General features: G+C 39.5%; 1 protein-coding gene across 23 annotated transcripts in view; it reads right to left on the reverse strand.

The window, feature by feature from the left end:
• Nucleotides 1-21,511, reverse strand: part of CADPS2 (calcium dependent secretion activator 2) — a 590,044-nt gene that overhangs the window by 70,693 nt on the left and 497,840 nt on the right. For 13 of the 23 annotated variants that reach the window (XM_043463588.1, XM_043463582.1, XM_043463577.1 and 10 more), the window contains 3 exons: nt 18,299-18,455; nt 983-1,124; nt 737-856 (listed from right to left, as the gene is read on the reverse strand). In XM_043463588.1, the coding sequence (XP_043319523.1) occupies nt 737-856; nt 983-1,124; nt 18,299-18,455 (419 nt within the window). The remainder of the gene's footprint in view (nt 1-736; nt 857-982; nt 1,125-18,298; nt 18,456-21,511) is intronic. The other 10 variants (XM_043463600.1, XM_043463598.1, XM_043463596.1 and 7 more) reach the window with 1 other exon arrangement.

Below are 21,511 nucleotides of genomic sequence, written 5' to 3' on the forward strand. Positions count from 1 at the left end.
AGGAAGACTTAAGGATGAATAAGCTAAGCTAATGAGGAATAAGGATCTAAATGTAAAGCTGATAGATTTCAAAGCCCATGTCCTTTTCACTTTAATGACTCTCATTTACCAAATCTGCAATAGGGAGGCTTGTGACAATCTGGAGTTAATAAATATGGTTTGTAATGATATAAAGATTATTTAAAAATAACAAGATGCAACAAAGGGTACATGAAAGGACAAAGGAAGACTTGCTGGCACTGAGGAACAAAGGACAAACCCTCCTCTGCAACCTGCATTATTGGTTCTTTAATGGTGAGACTAAGATAAAAGCAGGAAAAGACTGTGTTCTTAAAGCTGTTCTTACAAAGGTTTTTCTACACAGATAAGATAAATCACACCACTGGAGCCAACAAAGGATCCTGGACATACACAGCGCTAACCACACTGCTTGCCTGAATATGGAAAACTCCGGTTATACCACTTAGACTAGAGTCACAGCCTAGGTCACAAAATGACCCTGCCCCACAGATCACATATGAACATCAACGCTGGGAGTATTAAAAAAAAAATCTATATTATGTATCATCCATATGCTAAGCTTAGCTTAATAGCTTCAAAAACAAATAAAACCAAAACATAGTATTCCTCAACCAATGATGATAAATGCCATGCAATGTAAACACATTTGCACAGAACACAGCCCAGGCCATGCACCAGCTAACACACCACCAGGAAAGAAGTGAGGGATACACACGTGGACTCATATAAAGGAGCCATCCACGAAGGAGTAGAAAAGCTAGGAATCTGTGGAAGATTAAGAGGCAGACTTGGAACTTTTGGAAGAGCTACATTGGGAAGACTGTTGGCGATATTCCTGTAAAGAAACAAACAACGTGGGAAGGGACCACCATAAGCAATAACTACAGATGGCCATGTGTAAAGTCATCAGGGCAGAAGAGAAGAGACAGGGGCTCTGTGGACACTAACGCAAGATACCTACTTGACAGGCTGCCATGTCTCTTGCTCAAAACCTCTGTGAATTGACTGAGCGATGGAGGACTCCATGAGATCCACGTAGCGGACAACCAAGGGCACAAAGATCTCTTGCAAGTGTTTATGAAATTTTCCATTACACAAAAGTGCTGAAATAGTCAAGCAGAAACAGAGTTTGTCAGAGGGCTTATAGCAGGCATCTGGAAAATATGGATGAAAAACTTTTCTGGAAAGAGTATGACATAGAACCAATAAAATACAGAGAATAACGGGCTTTGTTCCTCATACTGGATGTCATGCAATGAAAATGAACCCAGAAGTATAGTCACCTTCTCCATATGGCTGTCAAAACCATAAATGTATCTCTATAAAATCTTCCTGGCAGGTGGTATGGTTTTATTTTCTAAAAGGTTTAGCTCACGAGGCATTTGGCCACTTGTTGGAGATTCAAGCAAACTGTGGAGTGCCCTAAAGATCTTGACAGATGGAAATACGGCAATTAACCAGAGATAATCTTCGTGGGTTTCCCATATGGCTCTAGCGGTAAAGAACCCGCCTGCCAACCAAGAGACATAAGAGATGTGGATTAGATCCCTGAGTCAGGAAGATCCAGGAGGGCATGGCAATCCACTTCAGTATTCTTGCTTGGGAATACTGGGAAAGTCCCAATTCTTCAGACTTCCCTGTAGCTCAGATGGTAAAGAATCTGCCTGAAATGCAGGAGCCCTAGGTTTGATCCCTCAGTCAGGAAGATCCCCTGGAGAAGGAAATGGCAACCCACTCCAGTATTATTGCCTGGGGAATTCCATGGACTGAGGAGCCTGGTGGGCTATAGTCCATGGGGTCGCAAAGAGTCAGACACAACTGTGCAACTAACACACATTCTTTCTTGCCTGGAGAGTCCCGCGGACAGAAGCGTCTGGCGGGCTACAGTCTATGAGGCAGGAGTCAGACACAACTGAAAAGATTTAGCATGCATACATAATCCCTGTGGTATGCTGTGTACCACAGAACTAAACCTCTTCAATTCTAAAAGATAAGTCTGCTTGCTTCTAAGAGAGATACTAGTTTAACTCACCAAGAGGGTGACTGTGGCCTTGGGAATGTCTATTCTACTTTATGAACTTTTTAGTTATTTGTGAAATTTTTCTTAATCACTCACTTCTCTATGTGTGTATGTAAAAAGAGTCAGCATATCACATGCATTTTTTAGTTGTCCATTAGTCTTTGGTGAATTGTGATGTAGTAATAGAACAAACATCCTATCTAATGCCATTGCAGGAGTCTAAGAATTGGTACTACTAGGACAGGAGAGCTGGACAAGATGCACTTTACCTCCTCTAAGAGATGGCTGCTTTCTACGCACAGGTCATAACTCTATTAGAATAGTCAGTGCTGTGGATGGAAGGTCCATATCTCTCCCAAATTCGTATGTTGAAATCCTAACTCCCATTCCCCAATGGCTCAGCATGTAAAAAGTCCGCCCACAAAGCAGGAGACACAGAAGACACGGGTTCAATCCCTGGGTCTGGAAAATCCCCTGGAGAAGGAGATGGCAACCCACTCCAGTAGTCTTGCGTGGAAAAGCCCATGGACAGAGGAGTGTAGTGGGCTACAGTCTGTGGGGTTGCAAAGAGTTGGACAGAACTGAGTGACTGAGGACAGTATGCACATTAATATGATGGTATTAGGAGACGGGGCCTTTGGGAAGTGACTAGGTTGAGGGCAGAGCCCTCAACAATAGGATCAGGACTCTTCTTAGAGACCCTAGGACAATCCCTTTCACCATGTAAAGTTACAGTGAGAAGATGGTTGGCGGTGAACCAGGAAATCTAGCCCTCCCTAGACACTGAATCTGCTGGTGCTTTGATGTTAGACTTCCCAGCCTCCAGAACTGTCAGGAAGAAATTTCTGTGACCTTGACTTATAAGCCACCCAGTGTGAGGTATTCTGTTGTGGTAGCTGGAAATAACACAGTGTGTGCCCAAACTGCACCATGAAAGAAGAGAAATTCTGTAGGAAAATACTAAGTAATGCTAAGCAATTGTCAACAAAGAATTTGTCATTTTTTAGATGATAGTACATATTTCTCATGGGGACATCCTAAACTCAGTTGTGATTTCTTTAAATAACTGTCAAAGTGAAAATGTATTCATTTAAAAAAATGCTCGGTGGTTAGCAAAGGTATTCCTTAGGTGATGGTATTTTAACTGAGCCTAAATGATAGGGGAGCCTTGCATGGAAGATTTAGAGTGAAAGTTTCTAGGAAGGAATGAGTTGGTGTGCTCCTAGTAAAACAAAAAAGCCAATATGGCAGAAGCAGAGTGAGGGAGGGGGAAGAATATTCCCAGGTAATGTCTAGATGGTAGGACATTGTGAAAAGGATGAATTTTACTGGGGAATGGGATGCATTCTTATTTTTATTAAGAGAGGAATGATGTGATATGGTCTCTCTGGCTGATGTGTAGAGATGGAGTAGATGCCAAAGGGTGGAAGCAGAGAAGAAGGTTAATACTCAGTCCTTTTCTACAAGAGACCAGATGAAAAGTTGTCGGTGATGGTGGTGGCAGAGTTAGGAGGAGATGGGGAAAAGGCTCATCAGTAATCCCATTCCTTTTCTTTCCCAGCAGGATGGATGAATGTGGTTTACAATACTGTACTATATACTTGAAAGTTGCCGAGAGAATAGATCTCAAATGTTCTTACTAAGCCCTCTGCCAAAAAATTTGTAACCATGTGAGGTGAAGGGTGTGACAACTAACCTTAATGCATTAGTCATATCAATACAAAAGTATATCAAATTACTGCATTGCACATCTTAAACTTACACAGTATTAAATGTCAACTATCTCAACACTTTTATTTATATGAATTTGAACAGTTGTATATGCTTATAGTTACTAATCGAATTACTAGAACATATTACTATTGGCTTGGCCAAAAAGTTTGTTTTTTTTCTGTAACATCTTATGGAAAAACCAGAATAAACTTTTTAACCAACTCAACAGTATTATCTTCATAAAATATTCAGCTAAATACACCAATTACCTCATAATCTTTCTCAGGGCAAAAATACTTCAAAAACCTAAACAGTGTTTTAAAACTTGGGCAAAGTATGTGATGTTTACTATGGTAGCACTAATAGGAAAATGCTCATAATCACTTTAATTTAGTGATTCTAAAATTGGTCAGAGGCTGAAAACTACAGACACATGAACACGGAATAGGAAGTTATTCCCAAGTACAGAAGAAAATACAACACCGTGGTTTTTCTTGAATCTCTAATTGACATAGTTTAGCATTTTTCTTTTCTGGTGTAATAATCTTTACTGGCTTACCTATATGCTAAAAGATTTCCCACTAAAGTGAGAATGATAATTATATTTAACAATAAATGTCTTATGGAGGAGACTCATGTTATCTTAATGATGTTTTTATTAACACACTGAAAGGAGCTTTATTTATTCCTAGAAAGGTAGAAGGTACTATAGATCATGTAATTCAGTTCCTTTTACCAAATGGCTTCCCTGGTGGCTCAGACGGTAAAGAATCGGCCTGCAATGTGGGAGACCTGGGTTCGATCCCTAGATTGGGAAGATCCACTGGAGGAGGGCATGGCAACCCACTCCAGTATTCTTGCCTGGAGAATCCACATGGACAGAGAAGCCTGGTGGGCTACAGTCCACGGGGTCACAAAGAGTCGGACATGACCGAGTGACTAGGCACACGTAAGTATGGATACTTACTGAATAAATCACTGCAGTAAGAAAATTTAAAAGTACATACACTAACTTGAATCTATTGGATCTGTACTTCAGCAATCTCCTTATGTTCCTCCTCCACCTTCTCTTCGTTATCACTAGCATTTCTGAACTGTCAGTACTATACTAAATTCCTTTCTAGGTATTCTCTCATTTAATCATCACAAATGCTCTGTGAGGGAAGTGTTATTATTTTTTTTCAATCTCTTCAGTATAGGAGATTGAGGCACACATCATTTAGGACACTTGGCCAAGTCATTCAGTCATTAGACAGTACAACAAGGATTTGGTATCAGAGCCCCTTCTTAACTTTCAGATTATAATACTTGTTGTTAGTCACCAAGTGTGTCCAGCTCTTTTGTGACCCCATGGATGGTAGCCTGCCAGGCTCCTCTGTCCATGGGATTTTACCAGACCAGAATACTGGAGTGGGTTGCCATCTCCTTCTTCAGAGATTCTTTCCCACCCAGGGATCAAACCTGCATCTCCTGCATTGGCAGGTGGATTCTTTACCACTGAACCACCCGGGAAGCCCAGATTATAATACTATTTTTTCTCAATTTTAGTTACCATAAATTATTATCATTCTATTCATTTACATATCTGTTCAACTTACTATCATCATATTAGCATCTTTTAAGATCTAGAAATGTGGTAAACTCTTCTGGGTTAAAAAAAAAAAAAAAGAAAAAAAAAAAAACCCTGCAAATGACAAGCACACTACACCATATCTTAGATGACTTACATGTATTCGGAATTAGAATTTTTAAAAACCGTTACAACATGAAAAGGTGGAAAGGTTAGCAAAACCATTATATTCAATGAATTGAAAAGTGAACTAAATTGGGCAGCATGATTTATCCAGCTCTGTTCTTTCTCAAGATTGTTTTGGTTCTTTGTGGTCTTTCGGCAATTCTACTCCTGTGTATATGTCTGAAAAAAACAAGAGCACTAATTTGAAAGGATATATGCACCCCAGTGTTCACAGCAGCATTACTTACAATTGTTAAGATATGGAGGCAACCTAGGTGTCTATCAACAAATGAATGGAGAAAGAAGTGTCTATCAACAAATGTCCATATATACATAAAGGAACACTACTCAGCCATTAAAAAAGAAATTTTGCCATCTGCAGCAACACTGATGGACTTGGAAGGCACTATGCTAAGTGAAATAAGTCAGACAGAGAAAGGCAAACAGTATAATATCAGTTACATGTGGAATCTTAAAAATGTAATCATCTAGTAGATAAAAAAGACACAGACTCACAGATATAGAGGACAAAATAGCAGTTACCAGTAGGAAGGGGGAAGCGGACTAAGAGGTGTATGATGCTAAGTTGCTTCAGTTGTGTCCGACTCTGTGCGACCCCATGGACTGCAGCCCACCAGGCTTCTCTGTCTGTGGGATTCTCCAGGCAAGAACACTGGAGTGGGTTGTCATGTCCTTCTCCAGGGAAGAGGTATAACCTACCAGGTATAAAATAAGCTCCAAGGGAATAGAGACACTGATGTAGAGAACAGACTTGTGGACATCGTGCGGGAAGAGGAGGGTGGGATGAACTGAGAGAGGGCAGCACTGAAATATGTAATTTCAATGTATAAAACAGATAGCTAGTAGCAAGTTGTTGTTTAGCAAGGGGAGCTCAGCCTGATGCTCTGTGATGACCTAGAGGGGTAGGATGGGGGGTTGGAAGGGAGGCTGAGGAGGGAAAGGATATGTGTACACTTATGGCTGGTTCTTGCTGTTGTATGGTAGAAAACAACACAACATTGTAAAACAATTACCCTCCAATAAAAAATAAAAGAGTATGCTCCAATGATACCTTGCAAAACACAGGAAATATAGCCCACATTGCACAGTAAAGATGAATGGAGTGTAACATTTAAAAATTGTCAATCACTACACGGTACACCTATGTATATGTATGCGTATTCAGTCACTCAGTCATGTCTGATTCTTTGTAACCCCATGGACCACAGCCTGCCAGGCTCCTCTGCCCATGGATACTGGAGTGGGTTGCCACTTTCTACTCCAGGGGATCTTCCTGACCCAGGGACCAAACCCGTTGTCTTGCATCTCCTGCACTGGCAGGTGAATTCTTTATCGCTAGCACCACCTGGGAAGCCCTGTACACGTATAATATATAATATTTTATATCAACTATATTTCAATAAATAAAAGTGAACTAACACTGTGAAAATATTCAATGTGCTTATAATACACACTGAAAGGACCATTTCATGGACAATTTTACATGGCTGTATAGCTAGATGATGTGCCTAAGCCTTCATTTATATGGCCTATGAATAAAAAGTATAAAGAACCTTAGGCTTTGCATCTTGATGAAAGTGAAAGTGAATGTCGCTCAGTCGTGTCCGACTCTTTGCCACCCCATGGACTATACAGTCTATGGAATTCTCCAGGCCAGAATACTGGAGTGGGTAGCCTTTCCCTTCTCCAGGGGATCTTCCCAAGACAGGGATCTAACCCAGGTCTCCCACATTGCAGGTGGATTCTTTACCAGCTGGGCCACAAGGAAGGCTCAAGAATATTGGAGTGGGTAGCCAATTGCTTCTTCAGCAGTTGCATCTTGATAGGTACTATTAAATATCATCATTTTGAACTATACCAAAGCCAAAATACAGCCTAATGTTAACAAATCATTTCACCTGCAAATGAGCAGTTTACCTCCTCAGTTTAAACGCTACTTTACCACACATTTAGAGATTAGGTAAATCGGCTGTTCAGTCATACTTAGTTTGTTAAGATGAGGATGCACATAAGGAAAATCACACTCAGTTACTATTAAATGTTACAATGATTCTAAGATTAAGTAGCAGTTGACTCAAATGTATTTCTGGCAAGAGCTCTCTTTTATGAAACAAACTTTACATCTACAAATGAGCACTCTACCTCATTAATTCAAATGCTACTTTATTGTACATTTAGAGATTAGATATGTTGGCTATTAAGTCATGCTTAGTTTGTTAAAATGAAGCACAAAAGGAGAATCACACACGGTTATTTTGTTATTATTACATGTTATAATGATTCTAAGATTAAGTAGCAGTTGACTCAGATTATTTCTAGTAAGAGCTCTCTTTTTTTGATATACTTGATAAGCACTGGATTCATTATCCTGTTAAACAAGCCTGCTTCTCTTCTCTTATTCTGATCCTAGGAATAAAAACAGAGATCGTCCACCTGATCAATATACCAGCAATCTGGAAGTTGTACCAGAGGTCTTTCCTGCAGTTCCTACCTCCAATTAAGAGTGAGAACCAGCATAATTTATATCCTTACTATCTTTCCAGCACATCTCATCCTTCTGTTCATCAACACTGCTGTTGTCCTACTTCCAACCCTCTCATCTCCCGTCGTGGCTAATGCAATAATTTCCTAACTGGTCTTAGGCACCTAATTTTCCTTCTGCCCATTCATCTTCTTAAAATCTCAGGCAGAGGGGTGTGTTAAAATATGAAACAAATAATGTATCTCTTAAAGATTGTAATTTTTTAATGGATCCTCAAGAGAAACTTCAAAAGCCTTAGCATGAAATGAAAGCCATCTGTGAGGTGTCTTAATATGACCTCTCTGGCTCATTTGAGTTACCTGACTCCCTTACGTCCTGTGGTCCAGCCATGATTCTGATGGTTTAGTTCAAGTAGACACTTTCCCGTCTAAGTCTCTCTTGAAATGCTTCATTCTGCTGTCCTTTAGCCAAATTACTGGTTTCCTCTGTTTATTCTTCACCTTGCACAGGCTTCTACTGTGGTCCATGCTATACTTCTGTACTTGATGATGTATCTCTTTCTTCCTATGAGGGTGCAAGGTCCATGAAGAAGGGACCATGTCTGTATTCTTAGTATTCAACAAAATCCCTGTCTCAGAGCAAGTGTTCAAATCTTTGTTGAATGAATGACTTGAATGCTCTATGAAGATTACTACATAGTTACTACATTATTATTCTGTATAAGAATGTATCAAGGGCTGTGTATCTTTTCATATTTTATGTGAAATATACAGTACTAAATACTTTTATGAGAAATCCTATTTTTAGACCATAATGTCCAATATCAGACTGCTAAGAATTCTACTGGATATTCATTGTTATTTAGTCACTAAGTTGTGTCCAACTCTTTTGTGATTCCCACAGATTGTAGCCTGGGCTTCCCCTGGTGGCTCAGTACAAAAGAATTCATGGGCAATGCAGCAGCTACAGTCCATAGGGTCACAAAGAGTAGGACATGACTGAAGCGACTTAGCATGTACATACACATGAACTTTAGCCCACCAGGCTCCTCCGTCCATAGGATTCTCCAGGAAAGAATACTGGAGTGGGTTGCCATTTCCTTAGATCTTCCCAACTCAGGGATCGAACACGTGTCTCCTGCTTGGCAGGTGGATTCGTTACCACTAAGCCACCTGGGCAAGCTTGTCTACTGGATATAAATGTCAATTTTTGTCTCTCATTCCATCATTATTATCCCTTTGGGCACGCTTGTGGGATCTTAATTACCTGACCAGTGATCAAACCCAGGGTCCCAGCAATGGAAGCCTGGAATCCTAACCACTGGACCCCCAGGGAATTCTATGTCTCTTATTTTAGTGAATGTACCAAAGGGAGTATTTCTTCTGTTCAGTTATGACTTGACAGCAGACTATTACATCCCGCAGAATTAGGAGAAAATGGAGATTTCCATTATTTCCTAAGTATGGTCACCAGTGTTGAATGCTGACCAAAAGTTTCCTCACATTTTAGCAGAGTTTTCCTTTTTTATTAAAAATATCAAATTATAAACCCAAGTTCCACAGTTTTAAAAAATTGGCAACTGGTAGTACTACTTCTTTGGTAAAAGGCAAGGAAGGATGAAGGGAGAGATGGGACGGAGGAGAGAAAGGAAGAGGAAAAATGAGAAGAAATGAAGAGAAAATACACATAGAAAGGTAAAGAGAGACAGAGGACTTGGCTTCAAAAAGCAAGACTCCTTGGATACAGACAACACTATACTTGTGTATGTAAATGTATGCTCCTTTTCTCAGTTGCCCATATGCCAGTTTGCATCCCACTCCTACCAGACATTGTCAAAAGCTCTCTTAATATGTAGCCCCAGGCAGCAGAATGAGTGCTTCTATCTTCCCCATATGGTGTAATAAGGATGGGTTAGGATGTGGGACTGCCACCTGTCCAAATCAGGCCTTTACAAGGCATTCACTGCAACAGCTCATTGGAAGAGGCAGGTTTGCAACATGGCATCATCTAAGAATGTTGTGACCTTATACCAGAGGTGTGGAAGTAGAAAGAACTGCTCAGAAGGATTCTCACATAGCAGTTATGAGAACATAAGTGGAGGACCAGCATCTACTTTGTTGATAAAAGTATTTTTTTCCAAAAGATTCCATGTTTTTCAAATACCACCTTGTTGAAAATAGGAAAGCATCAGTGACATCAAGCCCAATGGTACAATTAGAAATGGCAAAAAAAAAAAAAAAAGTAAAATGCTTAAATAAAAGGTAAACTGGGGTGCAGATGTGCCCAATTATTTTAAGCATTAATTAATTAATTAATCCCAATAATTAATTAGTGTTGATTATTTACATACCCCAAAGAGTCTTACATTTACAAAAGTACTTGTCATAGGCTTTTAACAGTCAGATTTCAACAGAGAATTTAAACTTGATCCAATTAGTAACAGTTACTAAGACAATAATCACTGGAAAAATTTAGAATAAGCAGATAAAAGAGTTCATGAATCATGTTTAGGGTTCATGTATCTCCTTTAGGGAGAGGGGAAAGGCTACCCACTCCAGCATGCTGGCCTGGAGAATTCCATGGAGTCCATGGGGTTGCAAAGAGTCGAACTCAACTGAGCAACTTTCACTTTCTCCCTGTTGACAGATGCATATAATGGGATCCCCATCATATGAAGTATGAATATGAAGTTCAGGAAAAAAGCCAGGAGGACTGTAGCCTAAAACAGCATTATGTAAAAAGAAAACACACACACACACAAAAGCAAACCAAATGTACTCCCCACTCAAATATAGGAACAGTACCCAACCACGAGTCTGGGACATTAAATAGCCACTCAGTAAATATGTGTTTACTGAGTAAGTATCAATAAAAATCCCACCCCTAAAGGAAACTCTGAGAGCATCCCACTGAAGTTTAAGTAAAATAGAGAATGCTTCAGGTTTTATTCTCCATTAATTAAAAACATGATCAGCAATTTTATATAGTTTGGTAATATTTAATTTATATCATATTGGGATGAGAACCTCCTAAAACCACACCCAACCCTCCCTTTCCTCTCAGTGCACTTAAAAAAAAACTATTTATTTGGCTGTACCATGTCTTAGTCATGGCAGGCAGTATCTTTTAGTTACAGCACATGGGATCTAGTTCCCTGACCAGGGATGGAACCTGGATCCTTTGCATTAGGAATGCAGAGTCTTAGCCACTAGACCACCATAGTAGTCCAGGGCACTTGTTAAAAAGTCTCTCTCTCCCTTGAGATAGGAGGTTAGAAGGAGTGAGAGCACTGATGTTATAATGTTTATAATTTGGGGGGGCAACAAATCCAACAAATCCAAGTTTAAAACTATAATTAAAAATGTCATAGCACATAGTACATATAATTGAATTGCAGCTTTATAATCTGCTGCATTATAGTTAGTAGTGCCCATAGTAGCGCCCATGGATGGGCATAGTAGTATATGCCCATCTCCATTAGATTATATCCTTTTCAAGGGCAGGAATTGTTTTTTATTCATGTATCAGTAAGGTGACTGAGAGTTAGTAAATTGCAGGCATTCAGACCCTGTTTCTTGAAGAATTAACTCAGGGAAAAATAAAGTAACATAATCATTCAGCAACTTCTGTTTTAGTCCTCAGTCATGTCCAACTCTTTTGGGATGCCATGGACTGTAGCCTGCCGGGCTCCTCTGTCCAAGGGATTTTCCCAAAAAGAATACTGGAGTGGGTTGCCATCTCCTTCTTCAGGGGATCTTCCCGACCCAGGGATTGAACTGGTGCCTCCTGATTGGCAGGCAGATTCTTTACCACAGAGCTACCTGGGAACATTCAGCAATGCTTAAGGCAAAAATAAACAGAAAGTCTTGTGGTCTAGCAATTCTCATGCTGTCTTTCATGAGATTAGTATTAAAGCCAAATGGGAAAGTCTGGAATTTTACTCCAGTTACACACAGCCTTCTGATCTTTGGGGTTATGTCCCTCAATACCGTCCTGGTAATGGAAACAGTTAAGTATGGCTGTAACACTAACTTCTAAGAAAATATACAAACAGATTAAAATTTAATGTCTACATGTAGTAAAGATTCGAGAGAAGAATTCAATATAAAGAAAGGTAGTGACTCATTGCATTTACCTTCCTTTTACTGTACTGGTGGGTAAAACAAGTTTGACACACAATTCTGAATTTAATCAACTTTGGGATCGGGGTCATTTTTGCATTTTACTGGTCATTTCATCGTTTGTAAGAGCGTTATAAATCTAAGTGGGCACACAGCCCTGCTATAATCTAGAAGTTACATTCAACTGTTCCTAGTAGATGCATGTACAGACCTATCTGTAAACACTAATTTGTGAATTTCAGACGTACAGCTCATTTAAGCACTGAAGAAGAACGACGTGCAGGTGCCAGCCCTCCACATTTCAAAGCTTGAAGATTAACCTAATATACAATATGGTGACCTAACAGTTCTTCATTTGAAAGAAATCTGAAAAATAATCTCTGATACAGCCGAAGTGTGAGAATAACCCAGCGGGATTTCCACCTCTTCATTTCTTAATGAGTTTTTTGATAATGAGAGGTGACTTTGCCAGTCACTCTGGGCTCTATTATGGCTAATTTGACTCCACTTCACTCTCCTTGTTAATTATTAACACTAGCCTTTTTATCCTCATGAGACCACATTCCAATTTTTCTTTTTTCGATTTTCATGAGCCCATCTTTATGAAGGTGAAAGTCTTGGAGAATAGGTTTTCACTTAGTATAGAACCTGAACATTTATTATTCGTTTAGGCAGAGATGCTGTGACGCTGATTATACAAGCACGGGTGTTCTTTGGGACGGCTTTAATGTGCTAGCAATGTGAAAAAGGCTGTTAATTAAAGAAGAAGCGCCATGGTATTTTTCACCCGGGAATCAGTTCCCAATAGAATGGTCATTTGCCACTTGCTAGCATATCCACAGATTAAAAGGTGACTAGCTCCAAGGGTTTGCCTTTCGGTAGTCCTGAGAGGAAAGATTTGTGCTATTTGCAGATGGCTTTAATTTGTCAGAAGCAGTCACTAGCCCTACCTATTATCCACAGGACAATTGTGGAAAATAGCACACAAGGATAGAGTCTATTTGTACCAGCTTCACAGTCATTCAGGATCATTCAACTATCATGCTAATTGCTTCATTATGAAAACATTTATTTTCACTAATTTTAATTTCATCTCTTTTTCAAAACTGTTTCCTTAGATACCATTTAAAGTGATTATCCATCTAATTAAGGCATTAGTTGGGGAGAGTGCATCAGGATGGATGGAGGCAGGGTGGAGAGGCAAACGGGAGTTCAGTCTTTTCTGGACAGAAATGAAGGAGCCCAAGTTGGTTTTCTTCATCAGTTCTGCTCTGGGAACCAGTGGATGAGCCTGTGAGGGGCAGGAGATTGGGGACAGTAGCTAAAATTGTGGTGTAGCTGGTACTCTTCCCTTGAGGAAAATCATGTCGCATCTCCAAGGATTCTCAAGTCTAAGACTTTTCCTAATCATGCACAACTGGAAGGAAACACACCTACCCCAGACACAATTCTTTGCTTCCCCTTCTTAAAACAGCAACCAAATTCGCTATCTTGAATCCCTTTCCCCTCTAATTTGTCCAGCCCCTGGAATTCTTGTCATGGATGTTTTACAGTGTACATGCTAAGACAATACTTTATCTGGTCCTTTCTGCATGCTTTAACCAACCTACTTCTACCTCTATAACTCAAGGCCCTGATAAACTTATTAGGCAGGAATATAAGTTTTAGTGGGCTTCTCTTTACAGATGGTAAAGAATGTGTCTGTGATGCAGGATACCCTGGTTCGATCCCTGGGTCAGGAATACACCCTGGAGAAGGAAATGGCAACCTACTCTGGTATTCTTGCCTGGAGAATTCCATGGACAGAGGAACCTGGTGGGTTACAGTTCATGGGGTCACAAAGAGTCAGCCGTGACTGAGTGACTAACACTTTCACTTTCAAAAGCTTAAAGAATCTACTATCTTTAAAGATATTATCTTATTTTCTAATGTCCCCAGAATTGCGTCTGTTATTGCAGACCAAGTGGTCAGGCTCCAACTCACTGCTCTACTGGTTTCCTGTCAGCAAGCCCCAGCCGAGGTGCCTCGCCTCCTAGATGGAAAATGAAGATACTTGCTTAAGATCCTCTCCGCTCCCCTAAAGATAAACACTTATTTTTAAATATCAAAGCATAAATGCTTTCACGAAATAAAGATGGTAAATATTCAGTGTGAATAGCTAAATTATTCATTAGAAAACAAAGACAACTCAGCTATAAAGCTTCCAATCACAAATAAAGCACCCATTCTAACTAATATCTCTGTTAGAGACACATTAGTAATTTTTATTTTGGAAAAGCAGACATAAGTATGTGACATTATTAATAATAAATCACAGCCATTTAAAATTTTTGTATAATTCGTGGTATGCCACATGTGGGGTAACAGCTGCTGCTGCTGCTGCTAAGTCGCTTCAGTCGTGTCCGACTCTGTGCGACCCCATAGACGGCAGCCCACCTGGCTCCCCCGTCCCTGGGATTCTCCAGACAAGAACACTGGAGTGGGTTGCCATTTCCTTCTCCAATGCATGAAAGTGAAAAGGGAAAGTGAAGTCTCTCAGTCATGTATGACTCTTAGTGACCCCATGGGCTGTAGCCCACCAGGCTCCTCCGTCCATGGGATTTTCCAGGCAAGAGTACTGGAGTGGGTTGCCATTGCCTTCTCCGGGGTAATAGCAAGCACTACTATTCAACAAATCATCTCACCTAACAAGATTGGACAGTTCAGAGCAATCTGTTCCTATTTTACCCCTGGCTAGTTAAGATTGAAATTAATTACTATTTGGATTATAATTCTAATTGGGTCAATATGGTAAAAACTGTCATACCATGGCAGTGATGTAAGAATTTTTCTTTGGGGACACGGTGGTAAAAGGGTAGAAATTTTATGTTTTCCCATAAACTTACCAAAAGGACAATTTGGGGGCAGCTTTAGGTTGACATTTAACATTTGAACTGAATTCACTAAACGACCATCTGAACATTTCAGGAATTTAATAAAACAAACACATAACTATTAACAATAACCTTCATTATTATAATATTCTTCATCACTATACTACAAGCAAAAAAAATTATGTCTTAGCATCTAGTGAGATATTATTAATACTAAGCGGTCTTGACTTTGGATGGTAACTTCTGAGTTTGAGTTGAAAGTTACTGTGTTCTATTTCAATTCCCCAGACCACATCCTTTTCCCAATACCAAAAGGAAATTATGGCACAGGGGAACTTTTCTATTTACCTGACTACACAGAGGAGCTGTTTTTCTCTGAAATAATTGATGCTTTCTAAAATATGTTAATCACTGAATAATCAAACCTAGATCCAGACTTGTCCCCCAAATGGACAGCACTCAAAAGAGATCATTAATAAGTGCTTGTGATTAAGTAACATGTACAAAAATGACGAAACACACGATGTTATGCATTTGATAGTAGCCAATATTATATAAATGGTTTATACAGGAGAGCAATATGACATTCTTTTGAATTAAACATTTGGTTAAAAATCACATTTCTCTTTTAAAAATCAATTTTTCTCTTTTTAATGTTTTTTTTTGGCCATTTTAAGAGATCTTAAAAATAAAATTTAAAAGATGCTAATTTATTGGCATTACAGCAGAGGTTCCCAAAGAAAATTTCTAAGAAACCTATAACATATTTTGCTTTCTCTATAAATAAATTGCAATATATTGAATAAGTTAAATCATCTTTACTGTGAGCATTAATAAGTACTTTCATCTTAAAATAACCCTCTAATAAATCTAAATATGGTTGATTCTTGAATTTTCACGCAAGTGGAGAAAAGCAATGTTAGAAATAATCCTATACTTATTTATTTTCATTTAGGGACTTAATGTATAATACATTCATCATTTTTGGCAGCAGGTTTATTGCTATATATTTATCGTAAGATAATATTAAACCTGACTTGTAATTTCTTAGCAGAAAAAAATGATGATAAGAGGCTGGGAAAGAAGAAGGTCATTTGAAGTCTGCTACCTGGCAGGAGGGAACTAAACTAGAACTTAAAAACTGGCTGAAGACAATTTGCAGAATAAATAATTCACATATGGATAACTGTGGGTGTAGCAACTCCTAAGAGCAGACATTGTTGCTGAAACTGAAGTAGGAATTGTAGCTTAGTTCTTTGACTTTTTAATAAGACGTTTTTGGAAATTAAATTGGATAAGAGAATGAAAAGATGGCCAAAGGAATCACGATTGAAGTTTTAACTGATTAATATCTAAAATATTTATTTAGCATTCATTTTACATGAGCTATTGCGTTCTTTAATCCTCACCACCAATGACACTGTACGTACTATTGTTTCTTTATTTTATAGATAAAGAACTTAAAGTTTACCAAGATTAAGTGATTGTCAAAGGTCAGGTAGCAACTAGCAGAGACAGATGTGAATCTGTTGGGCACTAAAGCCCATGTTATTAATTACTACCACATGATGCCCCTGTTACTAAAACAAAGGTTCCTACCCTGATATCCAAAATACACATGTCCATGGGGAGTCCAATATTACACACAATTTCATATCTATGTAGATGTTTTTTTCCCAATAAAAGACTTGTAGTTGTAGCATAGACTCAAAGGGATGAATAACCAAAGGAAGGTAAGAAATGATGGACTAGAGTGATGAACAAAATCAATAGAGTAATTTAAAAAAAAAGATAAAAGTCCAAAAAATGACTTAAGTTTAAACCTAGAAATACAGAGTAGTGATATCCTGGAAAGAGAGAAGTAAAAAGATCTGGAGTTTTCAAAGACAGCAAGTGTGAACTGTATCACCGGTGTGACTGAGCTCCGGGGAAAGAGAGGGCAGTCGTGGGCTGCAGGAAGACAAGGCAGAAGATGGGGAGCTCTCTGGGGCCTGGGTTATTCAAGTCCTGTTGTGGGCACTGTGTTCTACTTAGCACCACACTCCAGAGCAATATTGCAAAATGGAGTGAGGTCTTTTTAGGGGAAGCTGATAAGAATGGTAATGGGCATGAAAATGCTAAGAGTTAAATGACTGGGAATAATGGCTGGGAAAAGAACATATGCAACAAAAGAAGGACAATTCCACTGACTTAACAGAATAAGTCAGGACCAGAGGTTAGGAGGACACGGAGTTTAACCTGGCTTATAGTGAGAGGAATGTTCTAGAATAGGGAACTAGCAACCCCAAGACCACTACTAATGTTGAAGCAAAGGCTGCCAGTAGAAACCAAACTTAAGTTGAAGGGAAATTAAAAAAAAAAAAAATTACACTTTCTAATTGGAGTATAATTGCTTTGTAACATCGTATTAGATTCTGCTGTACAGAAAAGTGAATCAGATAATACGTATACATATACAACCTGCCTGTTGAGCCTCCCTCCTACCCCTGGAGGCCATCACAGAGCACCAAGCTGAGCTCCCTGTGCTAGAAAGCAGCTTCCCACTAGCTATCTATTTTACACTTGGTAGTGTATTCATGTCAATGCTACTCTCTCAATTCTTCCCACCCTCTCTTGCCCTACTGTGTCCACAAGTCTGTTCTCTGTGTCTGCATCTAAAAAAATCATCATAGGAAAGGCCCACAGGAAACTACATGCTAAGAAACACCTACAAAATCTCTGATGAAAACCTGTGTCGATACAATCTGCTAGAAGACCACGGACCAGAATCATGATAAAAGTTATTACTGCACTGGAAAAAAATGTCTCAGTAGAGAACCTTTATATTCTCTTTAATTTCTAAATGAGAGAGAGCAAGCCATACCACAGGGCAACATTACTATCATCTGTAGAACCAAATCTGGTCCGCAAACATTAGCACACTGTGGATTAGCAGAAGCCTTGATATGGTAGGACATCTAGAATAATAAGTTTCTAGGATGTATTTCAGGGATGTTAGCATTCTCAGGTACTTAAGAAATATTGATCTTTGACGATTTTCTGATTCACAAGGTACAGTGAGAAGGTCCCTGTGTTATCGCTAATCCTGAAGGCAGGAGGGTAGGCATAAGAGCAACTTTGGGGCCAGTGGAACAATGTGAGTGTTGCTGGCCTCCCGTGGACCCTAGCCAGATATACCTGGGGAATGAGTAAACATGTTACCTGGGTCGATCCTTGTTGAGTGAGTGCTAGAACTCTGTAAATACACACTTACACACACGATGTTCTCTCCTCTTCCTCATTTAACACACTAAAAGAAATACAAATGCTTACCGTCATTTCTGAGGAAATTATTAAGCAGTTGGAAAAGAGGAAAACTGTCCCAGGAGTCTTGTGGCTGGGCTTCAAGTGCTGTATCCATATCTACTGTGAATAAAGCCCAAAATTTCTCTGCATGCTCTGCCAATAAATCAGGCCACCAGGCAAATGCCTGTGAACAAATAAAGAAATAATGTAAACATAGATTACTTGTTAGAAACATACACAAATACTGTGAAAATGTGATTAAAAGTGAAATTGTAGAACATTATTGGAGAATATGATACCAAATGCTTTACTATTTCTAGTCATAGAGAAAAATAATTGAAATAAATACACCAAAATATTCATAGTAGTATGAATAAATTAAGACATACAAGGAATTTTTGTTTTACATATTTTTCTAATGTTTTAAATTGATGTATTTTTAGAAATAAAATGTCATTTTACATTTTAACTCTATATTAGATTTCATATTTATCAATACAAAATTTGCTTACTATTTAAATATATATCCATAAAATTATTTCTCATTGAAAAAATTACATTTTACTTGTAGTACTTTTTTTTTTTTTTTTGGCTTGTAGTACTTTTTTATGAATCAAAATCTAAAACTAAAACACACATTCAGAGAGAGGGATTTCCTGTCCCTCCAGTGTAAATTAGGTCCCACTAGATAGGACCTAAAAACTCTCTGCTGTTTAGATGGGTAAAAAGAATATTTACTTTTTAGGAAGTTCTCAAAAATAATGTGACCTGTCCATGGAAACTGGAAGCAGGTCCACCAACCAGCCCACCTATGGATCCGACCAACCAGACTACCTAAAATATCTGGCTGAGCTGACTGGTGAAGTTAGTCTGTAAAGAAAGGAGGAAGTGACAGTTTCTTCAAATGCACAACAATAATGCAAGACTACAAGAAATATGAAGAATCTAGAAACAGGACACCAAACAACAAAATAAAGCTCCCATAGCCAATTTCAAAGAAATGGAGACCTATAAAGTTCCTAAAAAAGTTCAAAAACTGTTTTAAAGCACTTCAGTGAGTTACAAGAGAAAAAAAATAGATAACCAAATGAAATCAGGAAAATAATATAAGAAAAAATGAGAAGTTCAACAAAGAGAACAATAGAAAAGAAGCAATTTTTATTCTGGAGCTGAAGAATACAACAACCAAAAAGTTTAAAGGGTAGCTTCAACAGCAGACTTGATCAAAATAGAAGAGTGAAGCAATGAACTTGAAAACAAATAATTTGAAATTATCTAGTCAGAGGAATGAAAAAAAAAAGAATGAAAAAGACTGAAGAAAGCCTATGATATTTGTGGTACATCTTCAAGTGAACCAATCTGATATGTATTATTAGAGTCCCAGAAACAAAAAGAGACAGAAAACTTATGTAAGGAAATAATGACTGAAAACTTCCCAAATCTGGGGAATGAAGTGGACATACAAATTGATGAAGCCCAAAAGACCCAAGCTGGGTTGACTTATAGTGAGACATATTATAATTATAAAATGTCAAAAATTATAAAGAGAGGATTTTGAAAGCAGCAAGAGAAAAATGACTCATCATATAAAAAAATAAGGCTAATATTATCAGATTTCTCAGCAGAAACCCTGGAGGTTTAGAGGGAGTGGTAAGATATATCCAAAATGCTAAAGAAAAACTGCTAACCAAGAATACCATACACAGCAAAACTGTCCTTTAACAATGAAGGCAAGATAAAGACTTTCCCAGACTTAGCGAGTTCGTCACCACTAAATTTGCCTTATAGAAAAGTGTGAAAGGGAGGGAGGAGCCAAGATGGCGGAGGAGTAGGACGGGGAGACCACTTTCTCTCCTACAAATTCATCAAAAGAATAACTGAATGCAGAGCAAACTTCACAAAACAACTTCTGATCGCTAGCTGAGGTCATCAGGCGCCCAGAAAAGCAGACCATTGTCTTCGAAAGGAGGTAGGACAAAATATAAAAGATAAAAAGTGAGACAAAAGAGCTAAGGACGGAGACCCGTCCCGGAAGGGAGTCTTAGACGGCCTTGCTTGGGCTAGGGTCCGGGCCTGAGTGCCCTGAGGACAATCGGAGGGAGCTTCTGTGAGGTGCCAACTTGAACTGTGGGAGACCAAAAGAGAGAGAGAAAATTAACCGGCCGGAACACACTGCCGGCAGTTCGCAGAACAAAGGGACGGAGAAAGTCCCGAGAAGAGCTCGCAGGCTGCGGACCGGCCCAGCCCCGCCGGAGACAGGAGGCAGGGGGGAGGGGAAGGTCGCGGTGAGACACAGGGCGCAGGCACCCGACCGGCGCGGGCGGGGACTGGGGCTGGGGACGCAGAGGGCGGAAGGCGCGCGCACCCGACTGGCGCCAGCGGAAACTGAGACTGGGTCCGCGGAAGGGAGTGGGTGCGCCACACCTGGGGATAGCGCGCCCATCAAGCCCCTCGCTGCCTGGACCGCTCTGACGGGGAAGGCACAGAGAGCAGGCGCAGCTTTTCCTTCCGCGCTTTTGTGTAACACCCGAGGGCTGGAACCTAGCGCAGCGCGGGGCACGCTCCATATAGAACGGCCGGGAGCCTGAGCAGCGCAGAGGAGAAAGCAGCGTCAGCCCCTCCCGGCAGCGCCAGCCCGCCCCCGCAGGGCCAACCCCTCCCCGCAGCGTCAGCCCCGCCCCGCAGCGCCAGCCCATCCCCGCAGCGTCAGCCCCTCCCAGCAGCGCAACGGAACTAGCTACCTGAATAAGAGTCCACCTCCACCTGCCTGTGTCAGGGCGGAAATGAGGCTTTGAAGAGACCGGCAAACAGAAGCCAAATAAACAAAGGGAACCGCTTCAGAAGGGACTGGTGCAACAGATTAAAATCCCTGTAGAAAACACCGACTTCACCGGAAGGGCCCTGTAGATATCGAGAAGTGTAAGCTGGAACGAGGAGCTATCTGAAACTGAGCCGAACCCACGCTGACCACAACAGCTCCAGAGAAATTCCTAGATATATTTTTACTTTTTTTTTTTCTAAGTAAGGAAAAAAAAAATTTTTTTTTCTAAGTAAGGAAAAAAAAAAAATTTTTTTTCTTTTTATATTTTTTCTTTTTTCTCTTTTATTTTCCTTTAAAATTCCCTATTACTCCCCCATTACTCCTTAACTTTCATTTTCAGAGATTTTTACGATTTTTTTAATTAGGGGAAAAAAAAATTTTTTTTTTCTTTCTTTTTTTGTGTTTTTTTTTTTCTTTTT

This window comes from Cervus canadensis, chromosome 3 (assembly GCF_019320065.1).
Source record: "Cervus canadensis isolate Bull #8, Minnesota chromosome 3, ASM1932006v1, whole genome shotgun sequence".
In the NCBI taxonomy this organism is placed as follows: domain Eukaryota; kingdom Metazoa; phylum Chordata; class Mammalia; order Artiodactyla; family Cervidae; genus Cervus; species Cervus canadensis.